Source organism: Erinaceus europaeus, chromosome 9 (genome assembly GCF_950295315.1).
Source record: "Erinaceus europaeus chromosome 9, mEriEur2.1, whole genome shotgun sequence".
In the NCBI taxonomy this organism is placed as follows: domain Eukaryota; kingdom Metazoa; phylum Chordata; class Mammalia; order Eulipotyphla; family Erinaceidae; genus Erinaceus; species Erinaceus europaeus.
This window is the reverse complement of record NC_080170.1, coordinates 76893124-76918735: the sequence shown is the minus strand read 5'-3', so window position 1 is coordinate 76918735 and position 25612 is coordinate 76893124. Positions and strand designations below refer to the sequence as shown.

Here is a 25612-nt window from a genome sequence, read left to right as displayed (position 1 = left end):
TTAGTGCACAATTTGTGAACCTGAGGGCTGAAAGGTCACAGGTTCCATCCCTGGCACCACCTTAACCTAGAGCTGAGCAGTGCTTTGGGGGGTGTGTGTTTGTGTGTGTGTGTGTGTGTGTGTGTGTGTGTATGTGTGTGTTTCTCACTCTTTATCATAATTACTTAAAACAAAAACAAAAAATGTCCCAAACAGTGTTCTTTCTACTAAGAACACCGACCTGACCTTTTCCCAACCTCACTCTGCTTTGGTACTTACATATCCCTATGCTAGTGCCACACTTCCTTCCACTAGAAAACGGTATTGATGATAAGGACTCCCAAGTAGAGAGTGTGTTTATATCTTTACCTAGACCAGGTACTATCTCTACCTGTTACCCTTGATTATACTATGAAACTTGGTTATAAAAAGAATTCAGTTACTTAAAGTCATCTTCTACTTGCTTTTTACTTTGCTTGCATGACTAGCATGGTATGGGAGGTATGGCTTTTGACCATGCAGAGCAAGCTGTGTGAACAAGCCTTCTTGTGTCTGTGTGCCTTTCACCCTTGTCTTCTAGCAAAGCGACCTGGGAATTTGCAATGGAACATCATCCATGGCAGTGATCAAAGACTACTATGCACTGAAGGAGAATGAAATCTGTGTGAGCCAAGGTGAGGTGGTCCAGGTCCTCTCTGTCAACCAGCAGAACATGTACCTGGTGTACCAGCCTGCCAACGACCATTCCCCGGCAGCCGAAGGCTGGGTCCCTGGCAGCATCCTGGCACCCCTCACCAAAGCGACCACAGCAGCAGAAAATAGTGACAGCAGCATCAAGTAAGTGCCTCATTGGCTTCCCCGGGAGAGGAGTATGTGGATTAAAAAAAAAAAAAAAAAGCAAAAGCAAAAGAACACAAAAATGCAAACATGCAGTAGGGAATTACTGCTGCTTATTCTTCACAATGCCCCTGGAACCAATGTCTGAGTGCTGGGACCACACGCAGCATGGGGCATCCAGGCTGGATTGTTCCAGTTTTTTTATGTTGGTGGGGGCTGTGGTTTTACTTTCCTTTTTGTTTGTAACTTTCTGTTACTTTTTTTCCCTCCCTCCCCTTGTTAAGAAAAGAACCTTACTGAAACCCTAGGTGACAAAAAGGCATGCCTTCCGTTGCTCCATTTGACCCACCAGAGGATTCACTGGACTGGACTTATATTTATATTGTATCAAGTTACTGATATATATATATTTTTTGATTGACACCAAAAAATTACCTTAGCACAAATGCCAGACCTATATAGGTCAGAGGCCTGCTGCTTCTCTCAGGAGAGAGGGAATTTTTTGGTTGTCTATGGAAATTCCTCAATTCCTCTGTACAGATTGTAACTTCTTTTTTTAATTTCCCCCCTCCCTTGTCACTTTAATATATGTTCATGGTAATTTGTAAGATATTTCTTTTCCTTACTTTGGTTGCAAAGACCCTTATGAACACATTCCTGTATAAAATATTTTGCACTATTTAAAGAAACCCATATGGATAAAGTCAGGTTGTGCAATATAATGGAGAGTCACAATGTTCATCATTGTACCTGTAATGTAACTAATAATTTTAAATGTACTATTTTAAATATGTAAAATAAATTTTCACCATGAGCATGTTTTAATGAGATTAAAGACTAGTTGACCCCTTTTCCCCATTTCACTCTTCTGGGACTTTTAAATGTGCAAACAATTCCTTTTTTTTTTTCCTACACAAAAATATGCCCTTGTCACCAGAGTTCCAACTTTAGACTTCCCTTTTAAATGGCTCCTGTTGGTTTTCTCTAACCTTTAAGATGCAGAATGATGCAGATTGGATGCTGCCCAGTTGGGTGACCTTGATGCGTGGATGTAAAGTAATGACCAGAAGACAGTATTTGATTTGCATCTCCATTGCTTTCTTCTAAGGGGTAACTCATGGCCATGGGTGGAAGACATTTCTTTAAGATTCCTGAGCAATGTCATCAACAGAACTACACTTCCTTGGCCCTTTCTCTGGGTCAGAGGACATAAGCCACTGACCACAACCTGGTTTTTCAAGGTGATCACAGTGCTAGATGGTATCAGTTGTAGTGGCCCCTAAGACACAATAAGCCTAATCCTTTATTCTAATGGTACTTGCTTCTGGTACCTTTTAAGAAGTCATGGTAATAAAAGCTCTTGAATAAAGCACTAAGTACTTATTAACCAATGACATTACAGAACTAGTTCACAATAAATTGTGATCTAATTATCCTCAACACCTCTTCATCTTTGGGTATTATGGCCACTCGCTCACACTTTGCATAGGAGGGAAAATAAAAGGTGTCTCAGTTTGGATGAAATAACAGATTCAGATGAACATTAGTTATTTTGGTTCCTCATCAGTATCTCAGTGGAGGTGCAGCAGAGCATTGACTGAGCATGATTGTCAGTATTTTATCAGTGGAGCACACTCACTGCACCTTCCCCTGGGTTTTCTACTACCAAAAGGACCAGAGTCATTTGTGATGCACACAGGATAATTGTGTCCACATCAGTTCCTGCAAGTGCAGCCAAGAGATGAAAACTTCCCCAAACCGGGATGACAAGTTATTTTGGAAGGAAGGATATGAAATTGAGTCACTTTACTCCTCTTAATCTTTCTCTTAAACATTTGCAACATTTCAAGTTTCTCACCAAGCATACTCACTAACCCAGAGGCTTGTAACCAATATAGAAACAAACACACACATACACACAAGCACGCACACAGTGCTCTCTGCCTTGTGAATCTTTTCACCAGGAACCTCCCTGACATAAGATATTTTCAGAAGGTGCCAGACACATGGATTTGAAGAGTAAAGATAGGAGATAAAATTCTGAAATTCACATTTAAGAGTAGCTTCCATGACTGATTTTTACTCGGGTATGATAATTAGAGCAAGGATCTGGACTGCAAGAGTTCTTGAGAACCTGCCTGCTGGAGGGTCTGACCAAGAGATTCTTGCCTTTTAAAGGATCCTACTTTCCTCCCTCCAAATGTTTGTGAATGTGGTTATGATTGTTCCTTCTTGTTCCAAAGGTTTATTATTGAGTATCTGTGCTGGTGTTGAATATTATTGGAACACCTTTCTGAGAACATTCTAGGATAATCTGGAGTTTTGTGGAGGAGATTCTAAACATTTTGTGAAGTATTCTCCTAAACCCCAGGTGTTTTTTTTTTTTCTCTAGCTCTAAATGAAGGCCCATTTCATGGAGTCCTGCCTGCATAGGCCTAAATTTAACAAGGGGACACTAAAATAGAAGCCAACCTCATATCTCCCAGACAATAAAAGCACTTCATCTACACTCTGACCACACCTGAAATTGATGGTGCATCCCCAGGTTACTGATGTTGCCTGTGACTTGGCTTTGGATGTCTTTGAGTACTGACATGGGGGAACTCAAGAACTTTGCTTGAGTCTCTGTAGAAGTAGACCCCAGCCCTCTCTTGGGAAGAAAAAGGTTAGGTTAGGATGCTGTGAAAGGGCATCACCACATATTCCTGAGAGCACATGAGCATTTTTTCAGCAGGAAAACTGTAGGACCTCTTCATCTTAAAGTAATTCAGATAAATGAGTACAGCTACACTTGTTTATTAAATAAGATGCCCCAGAAAACCTATCTATACCATCCTTAGGAGTAATCATGGCTCATCTATAAATAATTAGATGAAAACCTCACAGTCCTCTTCTTGAGTCTTTATATACAGTCCTAGAAAAATGTAAGTAACTTACACGTTATAGCATATACTTTTTCTGGCCTCCCCTCATTTCCCTTCCCATTCTCCGCCTATCATACCTTGTGAAAGGGGATTCATCAGTCCCATAAAACTTCATGAATATGATGTCCAAGGTTCCTTGGGAAAAGTTTAATAGCCCAGTACTCATATTTTCCTCAAATGCTTCAGCCAGCCTTACACATATATCAGGAGGGGTCAAAGTACATCCTCACTCATTTCCAACTGGAGGTGAGATCAGCTGCCAGTCACCACAGAAGCTGCTGTGCAAGTTTGGGGCCTCTGAAGTTGGGGCTTGACTGGAGCACCTCACCTACCCACCACCTCACTCTGCTTTGACCTGCCATTTTGATTGGTGCATTTTTTGGTACAACAGGAAGTCATGTTCATGGCATACTCTACGCATGAGAAAGCGGGCAGAAGTGGAGAACACGGGTAAAAATGAAGCCACAGGGTCTCGTAAACCCAAGGATATTCTGGGCAACAAAGTCTCTGTTAAAGTGAGTAAGGTATTCTAGAGCTGTGTCCCACCTCTCATCTACTCCCACCCTGCAGCATTCTCACAAGACAACCTGGGTGGATGGGGACTTTTCCCCCCCAGTGTGGGGACCAGTGGGGAAGTAGTTCAGCAGGATTTTGCATGCAAGATCAATTTATTTTTTCATTTTTTATTTCTCCTGGCAACTTCAATTCAAATAAGTAAGTATCTCTCTTTTTTATTTTATATCCTTCTGTTTATGCTGTGCAGATGTCTTATGGCAAAACTATCTGCATCATTATTCTACTAGAAATGAAAGATGCTTGACTCATACTAGAGTTCTCAAAACTGCTCATTCAGTACCCTAGGTTTGAAGATACATACAGGGGAAAGAGATTAGGAAAGCTCTCCAAGCCCCATTCCTATGAAGCCTGAGGTTTGGAACTTAGTGGCCACTGTGTCTTTGGTAAAATTTCATTTCTTTTCCCCAGAATTCAGACACCACCACATTCAGGCTTACGCATGGACAGGGAAAGGGAACACATTGGTTAGACCCAATTCATTGCTTTGTAATAATCCACCTAATATTATGACCTCACTGAGTCTAAGCTTTGGCACACCCTTGAGATGATGATCTGTTTCCTTTAAGTTGGGCCCAATATTACAATGGAAAATGGATTGCTTATGCTTAACAGTGTACTTAACATCTACCTGGCATTTTTTCCCATCCCTGAGAAAAAATAAGGACAATTAAACTCATCCTAATGTCCTTCTTGGGGAAAAGAAATTGTATTCTCTCCTTCACCCTCATCTGGGAAGTCCAACCTCACAGAAGATAATGGTTCAAATTCTGTAGAACTCATGCTTCATTTGGTTGCTTCCATTGCTATTACCTATGAGCTGAACAGCTGTACATGACCCCAGCCTCCTCTCCCTGAAAAGCAGAGCATGCGGCCGCCTTGATGATTCGCACCCCCACCTAAAAAGCACCTGGGTTTTTCTCTGCCCAATTTCCCATTGCCACTGCTTCTCTGAAGTTCTCCTCACTCTCTGGCAAAATCTGTCTGTGTTCTAACTGTGTTCTCTTTCTTCCTGCTTCCTCATGCTGCCCACCAAGGAGACGAACAGTTCCGAGGAGTCAGAGTGTGATGATCTTGACCCTAATACTAGCATGGAGGTAGAAGCAGCTATTGTCCTATTTCCTATAATGATTGTCTTTTTTTCAATGTTTTCTGTAACAGTCAAAGGTAAATTGTCATGTTAGGCTATCTCTGGGTGTCCTAATCTGACTTTTAAAAAAAAAAAAAAAAAAGAAGGAAGCAAATTCAGTTCAGTTTTGATTTCAAAAAAATATATATCTAGATATCTCTATAAAAATGCAAACTTTTGGTTCCTTAAATGCTTGCTTAATATTTTCATTCTTGATGGTTTGGGTCCTATGTAGAAAACATCCAACTTAATTACTGGACACTTAGAATGTTTTTCTCATGGACAACAGCATTATAGAGTACTTGGGGGCAGAGAGCTAGCTCTCCTGGTAGGGCACATGCCTTGCTATGTATATAGTCTAGGTTCAAACCTTGGCACTACATGGGAGATGTTATGGCGCCAAAGGAGGTATTTGTACTGTGGTGCCTCTTCCTCTCTGAATGAAAAATTGGCCTGAATCAGTGAATCTGTGCATGTGTTAGACTGGTGGGTGGGGTTGGGAGTGGGGAGTGGTTGGTTTCTTGCCAAGAACCCATTTGTTTTAGTGTCTCTTGCTTCTTCCTCCTTCCCTTTTCCCGTTTGCTTTCAACTTTATCAGTTTCACCTGGTTCTTCGACTGGTTCTTCTACCTAGTCATCCCCCAAGGCTCTTTAAAATCATGTGTTAAAGATCTGACCCTAGCATATAAGGTTATTCATGCTATGATGATAGTTCATGCTATAAATGAGTTGTGATTAGAGCAACTCCAGAGCCTGCCTGGCTCCTAGGGCTCCCAGGCAGGGGCTGTACCCATAAAGGAAAAGAGTCTCCCTCCCATGGGCTGTGGGAATCAGCTTCCAACTTTCCCTACACTAGAAACAATAGTGAGCTATAGAAACAGGACTCTCCCATGGCTTGTCACAGAATAGCAACCATCGGAAATTTACAAACCCTGAAGAATTAGAGCAAGCCTGGTGCTGGTTTCCCTTTTTGTCTTTTAGAGCTAATGATTTTTCCAAATCTGCTTCCCTACTCCCAGAAACAAAGTTTAGAGATCTCCTGTAAGTGTAAAAGAAAATAAAAGGGGAGTCGGGGGGTAGCACAGCAGCTTAAGTGCAGGTGGCACAAAGCGCAAGGACCGGCTTAAGGATCCCGGTTCAAGCCCCCGGCTCCCCACCTGCAGGAGAGTCGCTTCACTGGTGGTGAAGTAGGTCTGCAGGTGTCTATCTTTCTCTCCCCCTCTCTGTCTTCCCCTCCTCTCTCCATTTCTCTGTCCTATCCAACAACAATGACAACAATAATAAATATAACAAGGGCAACAAAAGGGAATAAATAAATGAATAAAGAAATTTATATTAAAAAAGAGAGAATAAAAGGATGCAAACAATTCCTATTTTCTAGTCCTTTTTTTTTTTCTTTTAACGAGATATGCTTCTGGTATTTTCTTTTTTAAATTTTTTAAAATTTAAAAATTTTTATTTATAAAAAGGAAACAGATAAAAACCATAGGATAAGAGGGATTCAACTCCACACAATTCCCACCACCAGAACTCCGTATCCCATCCCCTCCCCTGATAGCTTTCCTATTCTTTATCCCTCTGGGAGTATGGAACAAGGGCCATTATGGGGTGCAGAAGTGGAAGGTCTGGTTTCTGTAATTGCTTCCCCGCTAAACATGGGTGTTGGCAGGTCCATCAGTACTCCCAGCCTGTCTCTCTTTCCCTATTGAAGTAGGGCTCTGGGGATTCAGGGCTCCAGGACACATTGGTAGGGTCGTCTGCCTAGGGAAGTCAGGTTGGCATCATGTTAGCATCTGGAACCTGGTGGCTGAAAGAAGAGTTAACATATAAAGCCAAACAAATTGTTGACTAATCATGAACCTAAATACTGGACTAGTGCAGATGAAGATTTGGGGGTCTCTGTTTTGTCTAGTAGACCTATTTTAGTTATATTTTAGTTATATTTTAGTTATATTTTGTCTAGTAGACCTATTTTAGTTATATATATTACAAAGCAACACACTGCTGTAATATGCCAGCCACCATAAAACCCAAGATGGGTGACTTAGGAAAGGGTAAGTCAACTATGTGAGATAACAGCTGAACTGAACAGAGCCAGAGACAAGAGGCTGCAAACAAGTCTGACTTCTGCCAGGATAAAATAGTCCCCTGTAGGTGTGAGTACTGCCACAGAGCCAAATCTGGTAGTTGGGGGGGGGGGGGGAGTCAGTGCAGTGCTCTGTTGTGGAAGGTAGAAGATGTGGTATTCGTAGCCAAGCCTAAGTGTATTTTGGAGGATGAGGAAGCCAGGGGAGATTTCTGCCTCTGCTACTTTGAAATCATAGGATAGACACCAGCTTCCATGGTGTCCACATCTGCAGGCATTGCTGCACGTCTGGGCAATGGAAGAAGGCCAGACAGAGGGAGGAAGAGAGTCAGAGAGCTGTTACAGAATGGAGTGTGGCCTTCCTCAACTCTGGTGGACTGAGGGAAAAGACGGACTTTCCCATCTGCTCTTTAAAGGAGTCAGTGGGCACAGAGAAATGTGGAACCAGGTGAGCAGCATACACTATGTTCTACATTTACACAAGCGTGCACTCTGGTTTCTTATATTTTTCCAAGTGGTGCTGAGTGCTTTGAACATGCTCAACACATCTAAGTGACCTCCCTGGCCCAATTTTTAAATTTTTAATTTTTTAAATTTTTTAAAATTTTTATTTATAAAAAGGAAACACTCTTTTCAGTCACCAGGTTCCAGATGCCATCAGGATGCTGGCCAGGCTTCCCTGGATTGAAGACCCCACCAATGTGTCCTGGAGCTCAGCTTCCCCAGAGACCCACCCTACTAGGGAAAGAGAGAGGCAGACTGGGAGTATGGACCGACCAGTCAAGGCCCATGTTCAGCGGGGAAGCAATTACAGAAGCCAGACCTTCCACCTTCTGCAATCCACAATGACCCTGGGTCCATGCTCCCAGAGGGATAGAGAATGGGAAAGCTATCAGGGGAGGGGGTGGGTTATGGAGATTGGGTGGTGGGAATTATGTGGAGTTGTACCCCTCCTATCCTATGGTTTGTTAATTAATCCTTTCTTAAATAAAATAAAAATTAAAAAAAAAGGAAACACTAACAGAAACCATAGGATAAGAGGGGTACAACTCCACACCGTTTCCACCACCAGAACTCCATATCCCATTCCATCCCCTGATAGCTTTCCTATTTCTTATCCCTCTGGGAGTATGGACCCAAGGTCATTCATTATGGGGTGCAGAAGGTGGAAGGTCTGGTTTCTGTAATTGCTTCTCTGCTGAACATGGGCATTGACAGGTTGATCCATACTCCCAGCTTGTCTCTCTCTTTCCCTAGTGGGACGCAGGGCTCCCTGGGGAAGCAAGGCTCCAGGACATATTGGTGGGGTCGTCTGCCCAGGGAAGTCCGGTTGGCATCACGGTAGCATCTGGAACCTGGTGGCTGAAAGAAGAGTTAACATATAAAGCCAAGCAAATTGTTGCCTAATCATGAACCAAAAGGCTGGAATAGTGCAGATGAAGATTTGGGGGTCTCCGTTTTGTAGCTAGTAGCTAGTAGACCTATTTTAGTTATATTCCAAAGGGTCCATGACTATAGTCATGTTTTGTTTTGTTTTTTTCCTGAGCCTGACATCTGATATGCAGTTGGATCCAAGTTACTGTCTGGGGAGATTAGCTCAGATCTACAGAGATGCAGAGGTCACATAGGCTCCTAAGCTGAATATGGGCCCCAGATCATATCAAATTGATGGGGTTTACAGCCAACAATATTTGGACACCTTTCCCATATTTGGGAGCTACTCTTCCCTGATCCAGCTTTCTGGTCCTTCTTCTAGCCATGATATCATCTCCCCAGACAATAACTTGGATCCGATTTTTTAATTTTATATCCTTAGGGAAGCAGGAGAAAGTTATAGGTACTGATTCACCATGGAGCTCACCATGGTGTTTCTGTGTGGTGCCAGGGATCAAACCCAGGGCCTTACATACAGTAAGACATACACTGTACCCACAGGCTAACTCATAGTGATAGCATGGTTGTATAGGGAGGCAGAAAGCATAATAGATAAGAATGTACAATGCATGAGCTTGTAATTCACCCATAAGAGAGAAACACTAGCTGCAGCAGGATAAGGGCCCTTCTCTTCATAGCAGAATATAAATCAGTCTGCCTGGAGAGTCAAAGCTAGGCAAGGAGAGTGTGTTTCCCAGCCAAACCCATCAGATACATAACAAAGAAAATATTTTGTAAAAAAAAATAAAAATAAAATGGATGTGATGCTTCAGTTTCTCTTCTCTAAAGAGATCTTTTTATTTGAAAGGTCCTTTTTACATAATGAAGAAACAGGGACTGGTGGAAACATAGCAACAGTGCCAGAGGCTGGACACCTGATGTGAAGTGTAAACATTTCCTTCAGTCTGTCTGGCCAGGTTATTTTGAAGCTCTGTTTCTGGGACCAGATCCCAAAGCAGCTGAAATGAGAGCTTCAGGCTAGCCCTTTGAAGACATAGGAGCTGGGGCCAGAAGATAGGAGTTTAGGGAAGGGCAAAAGAGTCAGGTCTGGCCACTCAAGTCCTTCTTGAGCAATTCCAGGAGCAAGACACACAGTCTTACACTAGCTCTTCTGTTGGGTCTCAGTGTTTCCAGAGTCAGAAGATGGATGAGGAGGACATCTGGTAAAAGAGAGAGAGAGAGAGATGTAAAGGATATGGGGTTAACTAATGGTTTCAAAGGTTCCACCAGCTCTGAAAGTCTGTAATTCTTACTCTAGTTGGAAAATTTCTTCCAAATGATTCCTTTCCCTCACCTTACTCTGTTTTTATTGCCACCAAGATGATTCTATTACTCCTGGTGGTCATTTTTTCCTTTAGAAAATGGGGGGGGGGGTGCTGGGGGTGACAGAGCACACGTGGACCCAGGTTCAAGCCCCTGGTCCCCACCCAGAGAGGGAAAACTTCACAAGTAGTGAATCAGTGCTGCAGGTACCCCTTCCTTTCAATTTTTCTCTCTATACAAGAAATGCCCTTAAGCCTAGCTAGCTTAGCACAGGTACTGAGGCAGGTACAGGGTTAGGAGGGCTGGCAGGTCTGTATTCTTTGTTAAATCAAGGCAGTCAGCAGCATAAACTGTACTAGTAACAAATGAATATGAACTTATTCCCCAGACAACCTAGTGTTTATTTTTCAGCCTGATTTGACCCCTCCTTCATGTAGAAACATTCCTCAGATATAGTATCTCCTCCCACACCTACCCCTGGAAACTTAGTGCAAAGAAAAAAAAAGTAAATTGATCAGAACCTTGCCATTTCTAGAACAATTCTCTTTGAGATGTGGTCACACATTAGCAGAAGGGAGGGGGGCAGTGGTGGGACTTGTGCTGTTGAGAGAGAGAAAGGGACTTGTACTTGAGAATATTCTTTTTTTTTTTTTAAAGTTTCAACATTTTTTTTTTATATTTATTTTATTTATTCCCTTTTGTTGCCCTTGTTGTTTTTTATTGTTGTAGTTATTATTGTTGTTGTCATTGTTGGATAGGACAGAGAGAAATGGAGAGAGGAGGGGAAGACAGAGAGGAGGAGAGAAAGATAGACACCTGCAGACCTGCTTCACCGCCAGTGAAGCGACTCCCCTGCAGGTGGGGAGCCGGGGTTCGAACCGGGATCCTTATGCCGGTCCTTGTGCTTTGCGCCACCTGCGCTTAACCCGCTGCGCTACAGCCCGACTCCCGAGAATATTCTTAAGCATGTCATTCTGGGGAAAGAAAAAGAATGCAGGCGGAATGGAAATATCCTTTAACATAACTGGGAAAACTCTGTATATCAGATTCCTTGAATTTATTTATTTTTAAAATTTTTTTTGTTTTATTAATGAGAGAGAGCCAAAACATCACTATAGTATATGCAATGCCAGGAATTAGACTCAGAACCTCATGCTTGAGAATCCATCACTTTATCCACTACACCACCTCTCAGGCTGCAAATCTCTTGTATCTAAGGTGCTACAATCTTCACCTAACTCACTGCAAGATGTGCCTGTAAACTCAAACACACTGAGGTGGGACATCTGTCAATCTCAAGGGGCAAAAGCAACTGGTGTGGAAGCAAAGACTCCTGGAAGTTGATTCTCAAAAGAAGCCCTCAATCCACCAGTTGAGCAAAGTAAAGACAGTAAAGACTATCTGAGTGGTGGTATTCATCATCACTCAGCAGGAGGGACATACTTATACACAGCTAGGACTGGAATCAGAAAGCTGGTATCAGGAGAAGAGCAGACAGTGGATTTAACATTTGCAGACCCAATGTAGAGCAATGCACAAGAGCTAGCATGAAAGCTGGGGTTCCAGTCATTGTCCCCCAAAGACAACACCTGCTATGGCAATTATGTTCAGAAGATGGGTACTAAAAGATGCAGGTTCTGAGAGGTCATGGTCATAGCACCAACAAAAAGAGCAGATCTCAATTGCAGGGCTCTGAGAGGCCACACCTGGCCCAAAGTGTGGAGGAAGATTGCTCAGTAAGGTTCAGGACCTCCCTCCCTTGTTGGAGAAGAATTTCTTCTTCAACAACTTTATTTAATACCTTTACTGCTAGAGTAATTACCCACACCCTTACCCTATGACTCAGGGACCCAGTCTTTAAGCCACACATGGGCTGGAAATGTGTGAATCCTCATGCCAACACTCACTGAGCACACCCTCAACCACGTGTGTCTTGTAGCCCCTGACCTTGGACAGGTGGTCTAGCCCACTTTATCTGCACTGGTACAGCAATGTGATTGTATGGTGCCATTGACCCGGAAGTTGTGCTAAAAACCAGTTATTGAAGGAGCAAAGGCCACCAGCTCTGTGAGATAGCAAAAATTAAAACTTGCTCTTCTAGAGGCATGGAGCCATTCAATTATTCATTCATTCATTTATGGGCCTTCCCTGGCACTGGGCCAGTAATAGTAGTAGTTTAATAACTACAAATATATATTTCAGTCTTCCTATATACCTTACTTTACGCTGAATTCCTTTCTCCCTCTACCCACTATTCCCATTCTGGAGCACGGGGAGGCCAAGTAACATCCCCCAAAGTGTGTTCATCCCCTGTCTCCTGCAAGTCTATGCACAGGCTTCACAAAATGACATTGTGTGAGCTGGATGGACTAATAAGGATGTAAACTGTTTTGGAGAAAGGTAAAGGGTGTGAAAGTGTCTGGCACATTTGGAAAAGAATATATTATCCAGGCACCTTGTTTAGGTATATGGGAAGAGAAGAAAAAAAAATAGGAAATCATTCAAGGGAGGGGATGGGATATGGAACTCTGGTAGTGGGAATTATGTGGAATTGTACTCCTCTTATCCTATGGTCTTGTCAATATCTCTTATTTTATAAATAAATTAAAAAAAAACTCTGGCTGGTGAATTGGGGCAAGACATAGAGGGCCTCAGGATATTTGCTAGGAAGTCTGGACTTGATCCAGTAGAAATGAAGAGAATTTGTAAGCAGAGTCAGTAGGATTTGTCTGGACTTTAGGAAAATGACTTGCTTGACCTAGGCAAGGCACTCTGGGGCCAAATAGTGTTATGACAGTAGACTTAATGAAGGTGAGAAACACATGACAATGGGACCAGGAGAGGAGAGAAAGAAAGTGAAAGACTGCAGAGAAACAGTAGAGGAGGCAGGAATGACAGCAGCAGAACAGAGTAGAGGGTCAGGGAAGGGTTGTCAAGCATAGGTATTCCCACACTTATGGGTCCTTGGGCTCTGTGGACTCTTTCACTCAGTAAAATCAGCTTTGGGGACAGAGTGTATTGCCAGAATCACACTATTTAAGTGTAAAATGTCCAGCCATTTATCCATGAAGACTTTTATTCAAAGTAATGATTTTGGCTTCCAGATTTAAAATGTGTTTTGGAAAATAGTAGTTATAACCACTGCCCTCCTAGGTGGTGAAAACACCGTGAGACCAATGCACACATAGCAGTACAGCCCCGGTGTTCCTTTTCCTTCACCTGTTCTGTAGGACAGGAATGATTTTTTTTTTTTTTACTTTTTCATATTCTATTAAAAATCCTACTATCGTGGTTTTTAGTTCTTATTGGACATACTGTTTTCTAACCAAAATACAGTGGAGGGGCAAGAAAGGATTTGAGCTAGAAACATAAAACAATTGGTGTACTTGAACTGGACATGTTTAGAGACTTGTACCCAGCAAGTAGTGTTTATAAGGTCTTCACAAGAGCACATAGAGCAAAATAGCTCACTTGGATAGTGTGCTGCTTTGCCCTGTGTGCAACCCTTAAGTCAAGCCCAGTCTCCATTGCTTTGAAGAAAGCTTCAGTGTTGTATTGTCTGTCTGTCTGTCTGTCTGTCTGTCTGTCTGTCTGAATAAGTCAGTCTGAAGCATTGAAGCCCCAGAGACCCAGTGACAATAAATAAATACATTAGTAAATAGAGCATATGGAACTTTTTACAAAATTGGCCATGTATTACTCATAAAGGAAATGTAAGCAAAACTTAAGAACTCCACCCATATCATATTGACTTAGTTCTTTACTAATAACAAGAAGATAATTTTTTCCAGATAGAAACTGGGTGTGGGAGTTAGGTGGTAGGGGAAGGAGAGAAATCACAGCACCAAGACTTCTTTTTTTTTAAATATTTTTTATTTTATTTATTTCCTTTTGTTGCCCTTGTTGTTTTATTGTTGTAGTTATTATTGTTGTTGTCGTCGTTGTTGGGTAGGACAGAGAGAAACGGAGAGAGGAGGGGAAGACAGAGACGGGGAGAGAAAGATAGACAACTGCAGACCTGCTTCACCGCCTGTGAAGCGACTCCCCTGCAGGTGGGGAGCCGGGATTCGAACCGGGATCCTTATGCCGGTCCTTGTGCTTTGCGCCACCTGCACTTAACCTGCTGCGCTACAGCCCGACTCCCGCACCAAGACTTCTTACAGTGCTGTGGGAGCCAAACTCAAACCTGTGTCACACACACACACAGACGGCAGAACAGTGCACTAGCCAATGAACTATTTTGCTAACCTGAAGATAATTTTTAAAGCCTTTATAGTTGGAATTTTTAAATTTCATTTAATTTTAAGTTAACTTAAAACTTAATTTTAAAACTAATTTTTTTTATTTTAAATATTTTTATTATTTTTTTTTACTTTCTTTTTTTTTAATTGGGGAATTAAAGTTTTACATTCAACAGTAAGTACAAGAGTTTGTACATGCATAATAAAACTTTAATTTTAAACATTAAAGAAAAGTCATAGGGGCCAGGTGGTGGTTCACCTGGCTGGAGTACACATGTTACAGTGAGCAAGGATCCAGGTTTAAGCCCCTGGCCCCCACATGCAGGGGGAAAGCTTCATGAGTAGTGAAGCAGGGTTGCAAGTGTCTCTCTCTTACTCTCTCCCTCTGGATTTCTCTCTGTCTCTGTCCAATAAATAAAATAATATAAAAAATTAAAAGAAAAGTCATAATTGAAAAACAGAACTAAACAATGAGAAAAAACTTGAGTGATGAGAATTATCAAAGAAACAAGTTTGAGACTGTGTTATATTTACATATTTTATTGCACCTTGTTGTTTCCATTGTTATCTCTGGGGTTCGGAGCCTGCACTATGAATCCACTGCTCCTGAAGGCTATTTTTTTTGTTGCCCTTGTTTATCTTTGTTGTTGTTGTTGTTGTTGCTGTCATTCTTGTTGGATAGGACAAAGAAAAATTGAGAGAGGAAGAGAAAACAGAGAGGAGGAGACCTACTTCACCGCCCATGAAGGGACCCCCCCTGCAGGTGGGGAGCTGGTGGCTCAAACCAGGATCTTTGCACCATGTGCATTTAACCCACTGTGCTACCACCCAGCCCCCTGAAACTTGTTTTTTATGTTCATTTAGATATGAGATGAGATGGGATATTTATTAAACATCTAGAAAGATATTTTCTAAAACTTTAGAAAACTATATCTGATTTGGTCAGAATGGAAATATGAAGGACTAAATCTCTAAACTATCATTGAGAGTAAAATATACTATTATCTGTCCTAGAGAAATGTGGAAATATACCTTTGAGGCAGAAAAAGAAAAAAGAAAGAAAGAAGAAAAGAAAAAAAATCCTGCAAATCAACACTTCCTCAATAAAATGATACTGATGTTAACAAAACAACAACAAAATCCAAACCAGATGTCATGTCTAGATTTTTAGAAATTGTTTTATTGCCAAATATTAAAACCACCTAATGTCCCATTCCTTCCACTTCTAAACCCAGATTCACAAGAATAAAATACAAAGGTAATAGCCAGAAGAGACACAGTAGGAGAGGTTTTTTTTTTTTTTTTTTTTTTTAAGGTTGTGCTGAGTTGAGTTAAAGGCATTTGGCTTGAGTTTCTTTTGACTGTGTTTTTTATGTTTTCAGCATTCTAGTTTGGGCCTGTATTCTGTGACTGGAGCTGATGGATTTAAAACAAACAAACAAACAAACAAAAAGACAGCAGCCATTTTTTCTTCTTCAGTTAACACCTGGTATTCTAGCCAGGAATTCACCTTCTCAGGTCTTGGAGTCAGAAATCACACACTGACAGGCAAGAAAAGAAATTAATGATTTCCTCAAAGCCAACTTGTTATTCAGTGCTGGGCGACTTTTATTTTTCTGTGTTTTCTGCCCCCTTGCTTTGAAGAAAACTCTTGGATTTTTCTCCAGAAAGAAGAAAGTTGCTGATGAGGATGGGGACACACACACACACACACACACACACACACACACACACCAATTCTTGTTTCACCTAAGAAAAAGTTTCTGCTGCCCTCTGCTGTTCAAATAAAACCAGACTCATTCACACCCTTTCCCAGAGCCTATATAAACTTAAGTCTTGGGTTTTGGTTTTCTGAAGAGAGAATGTGTAAGTGTATGCTCAGACACTTCACAAATAATATCATACTTCCTCCACAACCACTTTCATTAAGATTCCAGTTCTCATCTCCTTCCTACCAACTCCTCCATATGGACTCCCAAACTATTGATAAGAAAGGAAAACTTGAGCAATTTACAGTTAGCCCTAGAGGTTCCAGGCTAAAACCAAAGCCTCTACCCACATCCACAATGCCCATTAGATAAGGCAGAGACTTGAATTCTAGTCTACTTGCTAACTTGATTCAGTAAAGAACTTGATCTTCTGCTTTGTGCAGTATGCTAGTATATGTTGAGCATCCTAATAGGTGGTGCACTAAACATGTTGGAAGGGTTGCTAGCTTCCAAAGGTTCACATGTCTGATGGGGGTGACATGCAAGGAAGATGCTATGTAGATGAAAGCACACAAGGCCACAGGGGTACCAGCCTCAAGAAGAACGGGGCAGCAAGAAGATCACTATCGGCTAAATCCCATGTATTGCCTGATGGATGAGAGCCCAGAGGAAAGGAAATAGAGAAACACTCCATGTTCGTGACAAGACACTTTCTCAACTCTCCTCCAAATTAGGGTCTCATCATATAAAAATTGTCATTGATTTCATGAATTATCTGTGGAGCACTTAAATACTCAGCACTGAGGCAATAAGAGTGAGGAAAGCATGACCCTTGCCCACATGGGCCCTCTAGTCCTTGGGGAGTTGTAAACAAATACAAAGGTGACTGCATGAGAAACCATCACAACCCTCCCTCCACTTCTAACTCTGATTCGATTCAAAGTAGAAAGAGAAAAAATTAGGACAAAAAAACCTATGGGCATAATCCAGAGTCAAAGGTAGAAAAAATAAAATAAACATTAGTATGGTGCTTGGTTCGTGCTAGAGGAATTTAAGGAGGAGGATTTGCTAAGAATGGCATGTCGAGCAAGGCTGGGGAGCAAAGGTGAGCAGGTAGACCTTTGACTTCAACAGCTGCATTTCACAACACTTTTCCCCAAGTCCCTGACACTGTTCTGAAGTTTGTGTGGACAGAGCCTTTGGATACAGACTTCTGATGCTGTCTCTAGGTCTACCCTCTCCCCTGGAATAGGGAATAAACAGCTCGTCCTAGGGATTTGGAGATGCAAACATAGGAGTCATGAGTCGTTGAAGCCAACTCTACCAGTCAGCAACACTAGGCTGACCACTGGAAGTGCAATGAAGATTGATGCCTTCCACAATGCCCTTCCAAATAAAGAAGCTGCAATTAAGTCTCCTGGCAACCTTTCTAACTTTCCTATCTACGCCCAAATTTGGAGGATTTGATTTTGTGTGCTTAATGATATATTCAACATAGCTAATACAAAAAAGAATAAGGCTAGATATTCTCTAAGCAGCAGTTGGACTGTTGTTCTTATAAAAGCCCTACTCCAGTGCAAGTTTGTGAAACCCAACACGGTAGGGAATTCAGACCACTAACCAAACTTGACAACATTCCCATATTATTTTCCCCCTGGAATCCTTCAACTGAGCAGGGGTGACATGAAGACTAAGGCAGGGCTTCTTGTTTGCAGGATGAGCACATCTACCTCCTTGCCTACCTGGCCACCACCTTCAAAGTCTTCATCAAATAAATGAGGCCATCCAACCAACAGCCTTCTGGAGGGACATAATATGCCCCATCCACTCCCCAATTTACGGATAAAAGTGAGGCCTGGAATGCTTAGGAATGCTGTCTAGGGTGTGGATACCATATGATCTACTCAATCCCTGAGTTTGCATCTTTTCTGCACAGCATGTAGGAAACAATCCCCCTCCCCAGAGTCTATAGAGTGTATTGTTTTTAATTGGCTCCCTGAAGTTGACATTCCATCTTTGTATAATTCTACATATAATTCAGGTATAATTATTCTACAGGTATTTTGGCCCTGTTTCTGGATTAGTTTTTTTAAAAAATTTATTTCTTTACTGGGGAATTAATGTTTTACATTCAACAGTAAATACAATAGTTTGTACATGCATAACATTCCCTAGTTTCCCATTTAACAATACAACGCCCACTATGTCATTTATCATCCTTCATGGCACTGGATTAGTTTTATAAACCAGTCTTCAATGACTGGGAGAACTGGAGTGAGGTCAAAGATCAAGAATGTATTCAGGGTGTAGGTGGTAGTGCCCTGGTAAAGCACACACATTACCTTGTGCAAGGACCCAGGTTCCCTCTTCTCCTCCCACCCCACTCCCCACCTGTAGGGGAGACAATTCACAGGTGGTGAAGCAGGCACTGCAGGTGTCTCTGTGTCTCTCTATCTCCCTCTCTCAATTTCTCTCTGTCCTGTCAAACTAAAAGAAAAAAAAAAGGCCACTGAGGGGGTTGGGTGGTAGCGCAGCGGGTTAATCGAACGTGGCATGAAGCATAAAGACCAGCGTAAGGATCCTGGTTCGAGCCCCCAGCTCCCCTTCCACGGTGGGTCACTTCACAAGCAGTGAAGCAGGTCTGCAGGTGTCTATCTTTCTCTCCTCCTCTCTGTCTTCCTGTCCTCTCTCGATTTCTCTCTGTCCTACCCAACAATGATGACATCAATAACAACGATAATATCCACAACAATGATCAAAAAATGGTCACTGGGAATAGTGGTACAAAACTCCAGCAATAACCCTGAAGGCAGACAAAAAAGAAGAATGTATTCAGCCAACCAGTATTAGCTATTCAGTATGCCATAGATCCCCTGACACCACAAGGAACATTTCATCAACAGTGCTGGGGTGTCTCTCCTTCTGTGTGTGTGCCTCTCTATGCCTCTCTGTGTAGCTCTCTCTGGGAAAAAAGAAAGAAAGAGAGAGAGAGAGAGAGAAAGAGAAAAAAGAAGAAAGGAAAGAAAGAGGAAGGAAGGAAGAAAGGAAAGAGAAAGAGAAAACAAAAGAAGGAAGGAGGAAAGAGGAGGGAAGGCTTGCCCTTCTACTAAGCCCTATGGTATCGAGACAGTCAGCATATTATATGCAGAGAGCTCCAGCCATGGGTCTGCCAGCTAACCTGCCAGGCAGGTCCCTTAGTTGACTTACATGTCTAGTTTCCCAACTGTGCAGCTAAAAAGACCAGCACCATCTGGCTATGTCAGAAACTGAGTGGAAAGTCAGGACCCTTCTTCTCTGTGACCAAATGAGCTCTTTTTTAAAAAAAATTATTTATTTATTCACTGTTGTTGCCCTTGTTGTTTTATTGTTGTAGTTATTATTGATATCATTGTTGTTGGACAGGACAGAGAGAAATCGAGAGAGGAGGGGAGAGCGAGAGGGGAAGAGAAAGATAGACACCTGCAGACCTGCTTCACCACTTGTGAAGTGACTCCCCTGCAGGTGGGGAGCTGAGAGCTTGAACCTGGATCCTTAGGCCGGCCCTTGTGCTTTGCACCATGTGCGCTTAACCTGCTGCGCTACCGCCTGACTCCCCAAATGAGCTCTTTTTTAAAAAACTTTTTTATATTTATTTATTGTCCCTTTTGTTGCCCTTGTTTTTTATTGTTGTAGTAGGTATTATTGTTGTTATTGATGTCATCATTGTTAGATAGGACGGAGAGAAATGGAGAGAAGAGGGGAAGACAGAGGGGGAGAGAAAGAAAGACACCTGCAGACCTGCTTCACTGCAGATGGGGAGCCGGGGGCTCGAACTGGGATCCTTACTCCGGTCTTTGCGCTTCATGCTGCAGGCACCCAAATGAGGTCTTAATTTAGCTACTGGAAGAGAGTGCTTCCCAGCTGGAAGGATGGGTGCACATATGGAAGGAAGCACCTGGGCTGGTGGTTAATGTCAGCAGTCCCTCCATTTTGATGAGGTTGACTTCGCTGGTTTGTTTGGTTGGAGATTTTGTTTGTTTTTGAAAGTTTATGGCACAAAAAAAAAAAAGTTTATGGCACTTGAAAGAATTGGCATCACCATGTGTGCATTAAATGTGTACATTAAATGGAAAGAATGCTGTTTTATGTGTGTAGCATGTAGAAAAACAGTTGCATCGATAGAAGACAAAATAAGCCAGCTTCAGCCAACAGAGGTTCAGTCACAGCAAACCTGCCTGGGTCTGACTGCCCAGAGAGTGTGAACAACCTAAGAGGACACACAGTGGATAGGGATCTGGGTACAACAATGCTACTGTGATATGAGCAACTATCGGAGGCTGTGCTCCAGGCCTCAATCATAATTTCTTTTTACTCAGTAGGGTAGAAGTCCTATGCTAACAGTTTAGGATTGAAGCAACTCTCTGTTTCTTTATGTTTTTCAGATCTTAAATCCAAATTTCATCCAAGAAGGTGAGTTAAAATTGATAGAATCAGAAGCATGGGATGAGTTAGATTAAGGCAAATGAAGTAGAGTTTAGAGAGAATGGTGCAGTCACTTTTGCTGTGGGCAAGGAAGAAAGTTGTGGTTTTTATACACAATGGAATACTACTCAACTATAAGAAATGATGAAGTCATGGTCAGGTGGTGGTGCACCTGGTTGAGTGCACATGCTACAGTGTGCAAGGACCCAGGTTCAAGCCCCCAGTCCCCACCTGCAGGGGGAAAGCTTTGCAAGTGGTGAAGCAGTGTTGCAGGTGTCTCTCTGTCTCTCCCCCTCTCTATTAGCCCTTTCCCTCTTGATTTCTGGCTATCTCTGCTTAATAAATAAAAATAATACCAAAAAAATAATTAAAAGAAACGGTTGGCTTTAAAAGCTTTTTAAAATGATGAAATCATCTCTTTTGCCTCATCTTGGAACTTGAAAGGAGACAAGTCAAAAAAGGGGACAAATACTGATGACATCACTCATAGGTGGAAAGAAAGAAAGGAAGGAATAAAGGAAGGAAGAGAAAGGGAAGATGGGAGGGAGTTCAGAGAGAGCATCAAGAACTCTGCACAATGGTGGAGAAGGACTTAACATGAGAGTGGTGTGTAGACATCTATCATCTAGAGATAAGAAATTGTACCTGTGTGACAATAGCTGTCCTGCAAATGATATTTTCCCCATTAGCATGGTTTGGAAAAGAAAAGAAAGAAACTTGCACTGTGTAATGAGAGCCAATTTTTTCAAGGAAAAAAAGTGTGTTTTCTATATAAATGTTAACAATATTTGTCTCAGGATCTTTTTTCTTCCCTTTGTTTTCTGTATTTCCTAAGTTTCTATGATCAACATTTATTATTTTTAAAAGACTTTTTAAAGAGGCTCAGCTGACAGCAGCATGAAGAGGGAAATTACTTGATTAAACAACATAGTGGGCAAGTGAGAATATTGTGTGACAAAATGGCTATTTGAGTCTAACTGATGTCAATTTGACCACAGTGGCCCCAGAATTCCTTGTGCCCTTAGTGGATGTGACTTGCTTGCTTGGAGATACAGTGACACTGCAGTGCAAAGTATGTGGGCGGCCAAAGCCCACCATCACCTGGAAGGGTCCAGATCAAAACATCCTTGACAGTGACAACAGCTCAGCCACATACACTGTCTCCTCTTGGTAAGCTTGTCACCCCACCCTGACTACCACACCCCAGTGCAATACTAAGAGGGGCTACAGCCCCAGAGCTAGTTGCTTAGTTCCCCCAAAATAGATCAGTCCTGAAACCTACTCCAGAGCAAATATTTGACCATGATTTGAAGAATGATAAAGTTAAAGAACATACCCCTGAGTGTCTCGTTACAGTGTACTCACACAACTGTATATAGGTAGTCCTCACTTAGTGACTGAGTTCTATTCTTGAAACCTGATCAATAAATGAATTTGAAATAAACAAGAAGTTGTCCCTTACTAGTATTTCAGACAAAATGGAATGTGCTGGTAGTGGGTGTGTCAGTCATCTTTAGATAGTTTAATGTTATTTTATAACATTTCAAATATATTTTTAAATGTCTCTAGTACACTAGTAGAGTACTGTATGTTGTACTGGAATAAAAATAGAGGGAATAAATTGTACTTTGGTGTGCACAATAAAGTAGAAATATATAGATATAGCTAGTATTGGTAGAGTGACTAAGAATTACATTGAAACGGGGAGGCAATGTTAGCTGAGATGCTTGAATCTGACTATAGTTCTCATACAATCACTACAATATGGACTCATCAGAGAGTTGGTCATCACTCTGAGCAGTCAATAAACAAGTATGTCACTAAGTGAGGAGTAACTATACTTTCAGGGCAGTTACTCTCATGACAGTATAAGTTATTCACACTCACTTGTGTGCACAAACAACAGGGCTTCAGCACAGCCTAGGGCACTCACATTATAAACTGCCATTCAGCCTGATGGACATCTGATGAAGACACATCTAACATGTTGCTCAGGTAGACGTATTCTAGACCCATATTAAACAAAAAAAAAACCATGAACCTCTCTAGCCAAGCATGAGCCATACCTTCAGCATAAGTTGGCAGTCACTGTCTTACATGCACCCATTTAATAGCCTTTCCCTAAGGTATCCCAAGGGAAACCTCTATGAGGAGAAATAGTATGATGCCAGCTCTGTGGTAGGAATGAGGTCCTCAAATACAGACATCTGGAGTTCGTTATGTTCTTCAGACTCCTAAAGAATAGGGAGTTATTTAATTCTTCTTTAACCTGGGAGGAGTTTTCTTAGAAGGAAAAGAGAACAAAGCTCCAGCCTTAAGATATATCTAAATAAAAGGCTGTTTTTTGTAGATATAATATCCATATTTTTATGTAGAATCCTAATCATTCCGTTATTAATTGTTGTTACTAATAGGACTTTGACCATGCCCTACTATTTACAGTGGGCAAACACGTAACATACCCTTTGTGCTTATTAAAGACCTGTAGCAGTCCAAAAAGAGGACCTAGTGGGGGTTGTATTGTTATATGGAAAACTGGGTAATATTATGCATGTACAAACTATTGTATTTACTGTCAAATGTAAAGCATTAACTCCCCAATAAAGAAATTTAAAAAATAAATAATAAAAAAAGAAATACCTGTGGGAAAACACCTAGAATGGAGGAAAGTTATGTGTTAGCTTGATTGTTTTTAATATTTATTTCCTTTTATTGCCCTTGGTTTTTTTTAGTTGTTGTAGTTATTATTGTTGTTACTGATGTCATCATTGTTAGATAAGACAGAGACAAATGGAGAGAAGAAGGGAAGACAGAGGGGGAGAGAAAGATAGACACCTGCAGACCTGCATGTTCACCACTTGTGGTTCAGGGGTTCGAACTGATTCTTACACCGATTCTTGCGCTTTGTGCCACCTGCGCTTAACCCGCTGCACTACCACCCGACTCCCATGTTGTGTGTGATGTGAGGCATGTTCCCTGCAGAGGCTTCCTGACCAGGTCATGTTACCAGTACACTCAATGAGCTTAATGTGATAGCCTATGCTTGGTGACAAAGGTGAAAATCCTCAGGATATGTGCAGTGGGAATGAGAGCAGACTAAGTTCTGCACTGAGCTCTTTCAACACTTCTTCCCTTTGATGTCCTGGCCCCATCCTAGGACTATTGGTAGAGCCCTAATTCTTTGGAGCAGCTTGCTCTCCACTTAGGTCACTAAATTGTTTAAAGGTCCTATCTGCAGAGTTTGAAATACTTGCACATTTTCATATATTTTTTTCATTGCCACCAGATTCCACTGCTCCCACTGGTCATTCCCCCCCCCCTTTTTTTTAGTTAGATCAGAAAGAAATTGAGAGAGGAGGGGGAGAGAAAGATAGAAACCTGAAGACCTGCTTCACCACTCATGAAGTGTACCAACTGCAGATGGGGAGCAGGGGCTGGAACCCGGTCCTTGTGCTTGGTAATATGTGTGCTTACAGGGTGTGCCACCACTTGGCCCCCCATGTTTTCATTCTTTAGACTTTCCATTTTGTCAGAGCTTTCACTATTGAATGTGAAGCAGCAATTATTTTTGGACAAAGTTGATAGGTGCTAATAGTAGTAGTAACATCACAGATTTGCTTAGGATTTCATTTATTTCAAAACACATTCTAATTATTTTTCCCTGTTCTGATCCTTTCATTGTGTAAAGTATTTTACTGTGTAAGTATTGATGATCGCTTTTGCTACATGAATTACATTAAGAATCACATATCTAATTATATCTTTTCCTAATCAAAGTTTTGTTTTTCATTTTGTTTTGTCTTCACTGGGGCACACACACTCTAATTCTTATTCTACTTTGCTTGACCACTGCCTCTTGTATAAACCTGACACATGGGCATGACAAGGTGTTCTTTACTTCCTAAGTGATAAGGTGATCAATCACCCACAGTGCATAGGGAGGGGAACAGAACGGGGACAAGATCATGGACCCAAGGTTGGCCCAGTGGGATCCTACCCACTCACCAGTAACTTGTGTCACTGCTGGAGTTTGAAGGGCATCCTCTTGGTGTCCTTAGTGATTCTGGGGAGATCACCTTGAAGATCTGCAACCTGATGCCCCAAGACAGCGGGATTTATACATGCATTGCAACAAATGACCACGGAACCACATCCACATCAGCTACAGTGAAAGTACAAGGTATGGACTCTTTGTTAGTCAGACAGCTTTTTTTTATTTTTTATTTATAAAATGGAAATATTGACAAGACTATAGGATAAGAGGATACATTTCCACACAATTCCCACCCCCAGAACTCCATATCCAGTCCCCTCTTTTTACAGCTTCCATATTCTTTGTCCCTCTGGGAGTATAGACCCAGGATCACTATGGGGTGCAGAAGGTGGAAGGTCTGCCTTCTATAATTGCTTCCTGCTAAACATGGACATTGGAAGGTCGATCCATACTCCCAGCCTGTCTCTCTCTTCCCTAGTGGTGCAGAGCTCTGGGGAGGTGGGGCTCCAGGACACATTGGTGGGGTTGTCTGCCCAGGGAAGTCCGGTTGGCATCATGGTAGCATCTGGAACCTGGTGGCTGAAAAAGAGTTAAGCTAGAAAGAAGAACAAATTGTTGACTAATCATGAACCTAAAGGCAAGAATAATGCTGATGAAGATTTGAGATCTCCATTTTGGAAAAAGCTAGTAGGTCTATTTTAGGTACATTTCAAGGGGCCCATGATTTTACTAGTATTTTTTGCCTGAGGCTGACAGCTAATATGTTGGCAGGCCCAGTTATTGGTCAGACAACTTTTTAAAGGAATTTTTAGCATATTTATATTGTAGTGAGCTCCACATACCTTAAAATTTAGCATCTCCCATATATGAGGAGAAGCTTCATGAGTGGTAGAGCAGTGCTTCTCTCTGTCTCTCCCCCCCCCCCACACACACACACTTTCTCCATCATTCTCTTTCCATGTCTTGGTATCTCAGCCTCTATA

The 25612-nt window shown here is 41.7% G+C and overlaps 1 protein-coding gene across 26 annotated transcripts in view; it reads left to right on the top strand.

Moving 5' to 3' along the window:
* Positions 1-25612, top strand: part of KALRN (kalirin RhoGEF kinase) — an 866834-nt gene that overhangs the window by 823432 nt on the left and 17790 nt on the right. For 20 of the 26 annotated variants that reach the window (XM_060198227.1, XM_060198226.1, XM_060198224.1 and 17 more), the window contains 6 exons: positions 560-816; positions 4132-4255; positions 5351-5410; positions 20596-20623; positions 21634-21805; positions 24694-24815. In XM_060198227.1, the coding sequence (XP_060054210.1) occupies positions 560-816; positions 4132-4255; positions 5351-5410; positions 20596-20623; positions 21634-21805; positions 24694-24815 (763 nt within the window). Of the gene's footprint in view, positions 1-559; positions 1631-4131; positions 4256-5350; positions 5411-20595; positions 20624-21633; positions 21806-24693; positions 24816-25612 lie in introns of those variants that run through there. The other 6 variants (XM_060198239.1, XM_060198241.1, XM_060198253.1 and 3 more) reach the window with 4 other exon arrangements.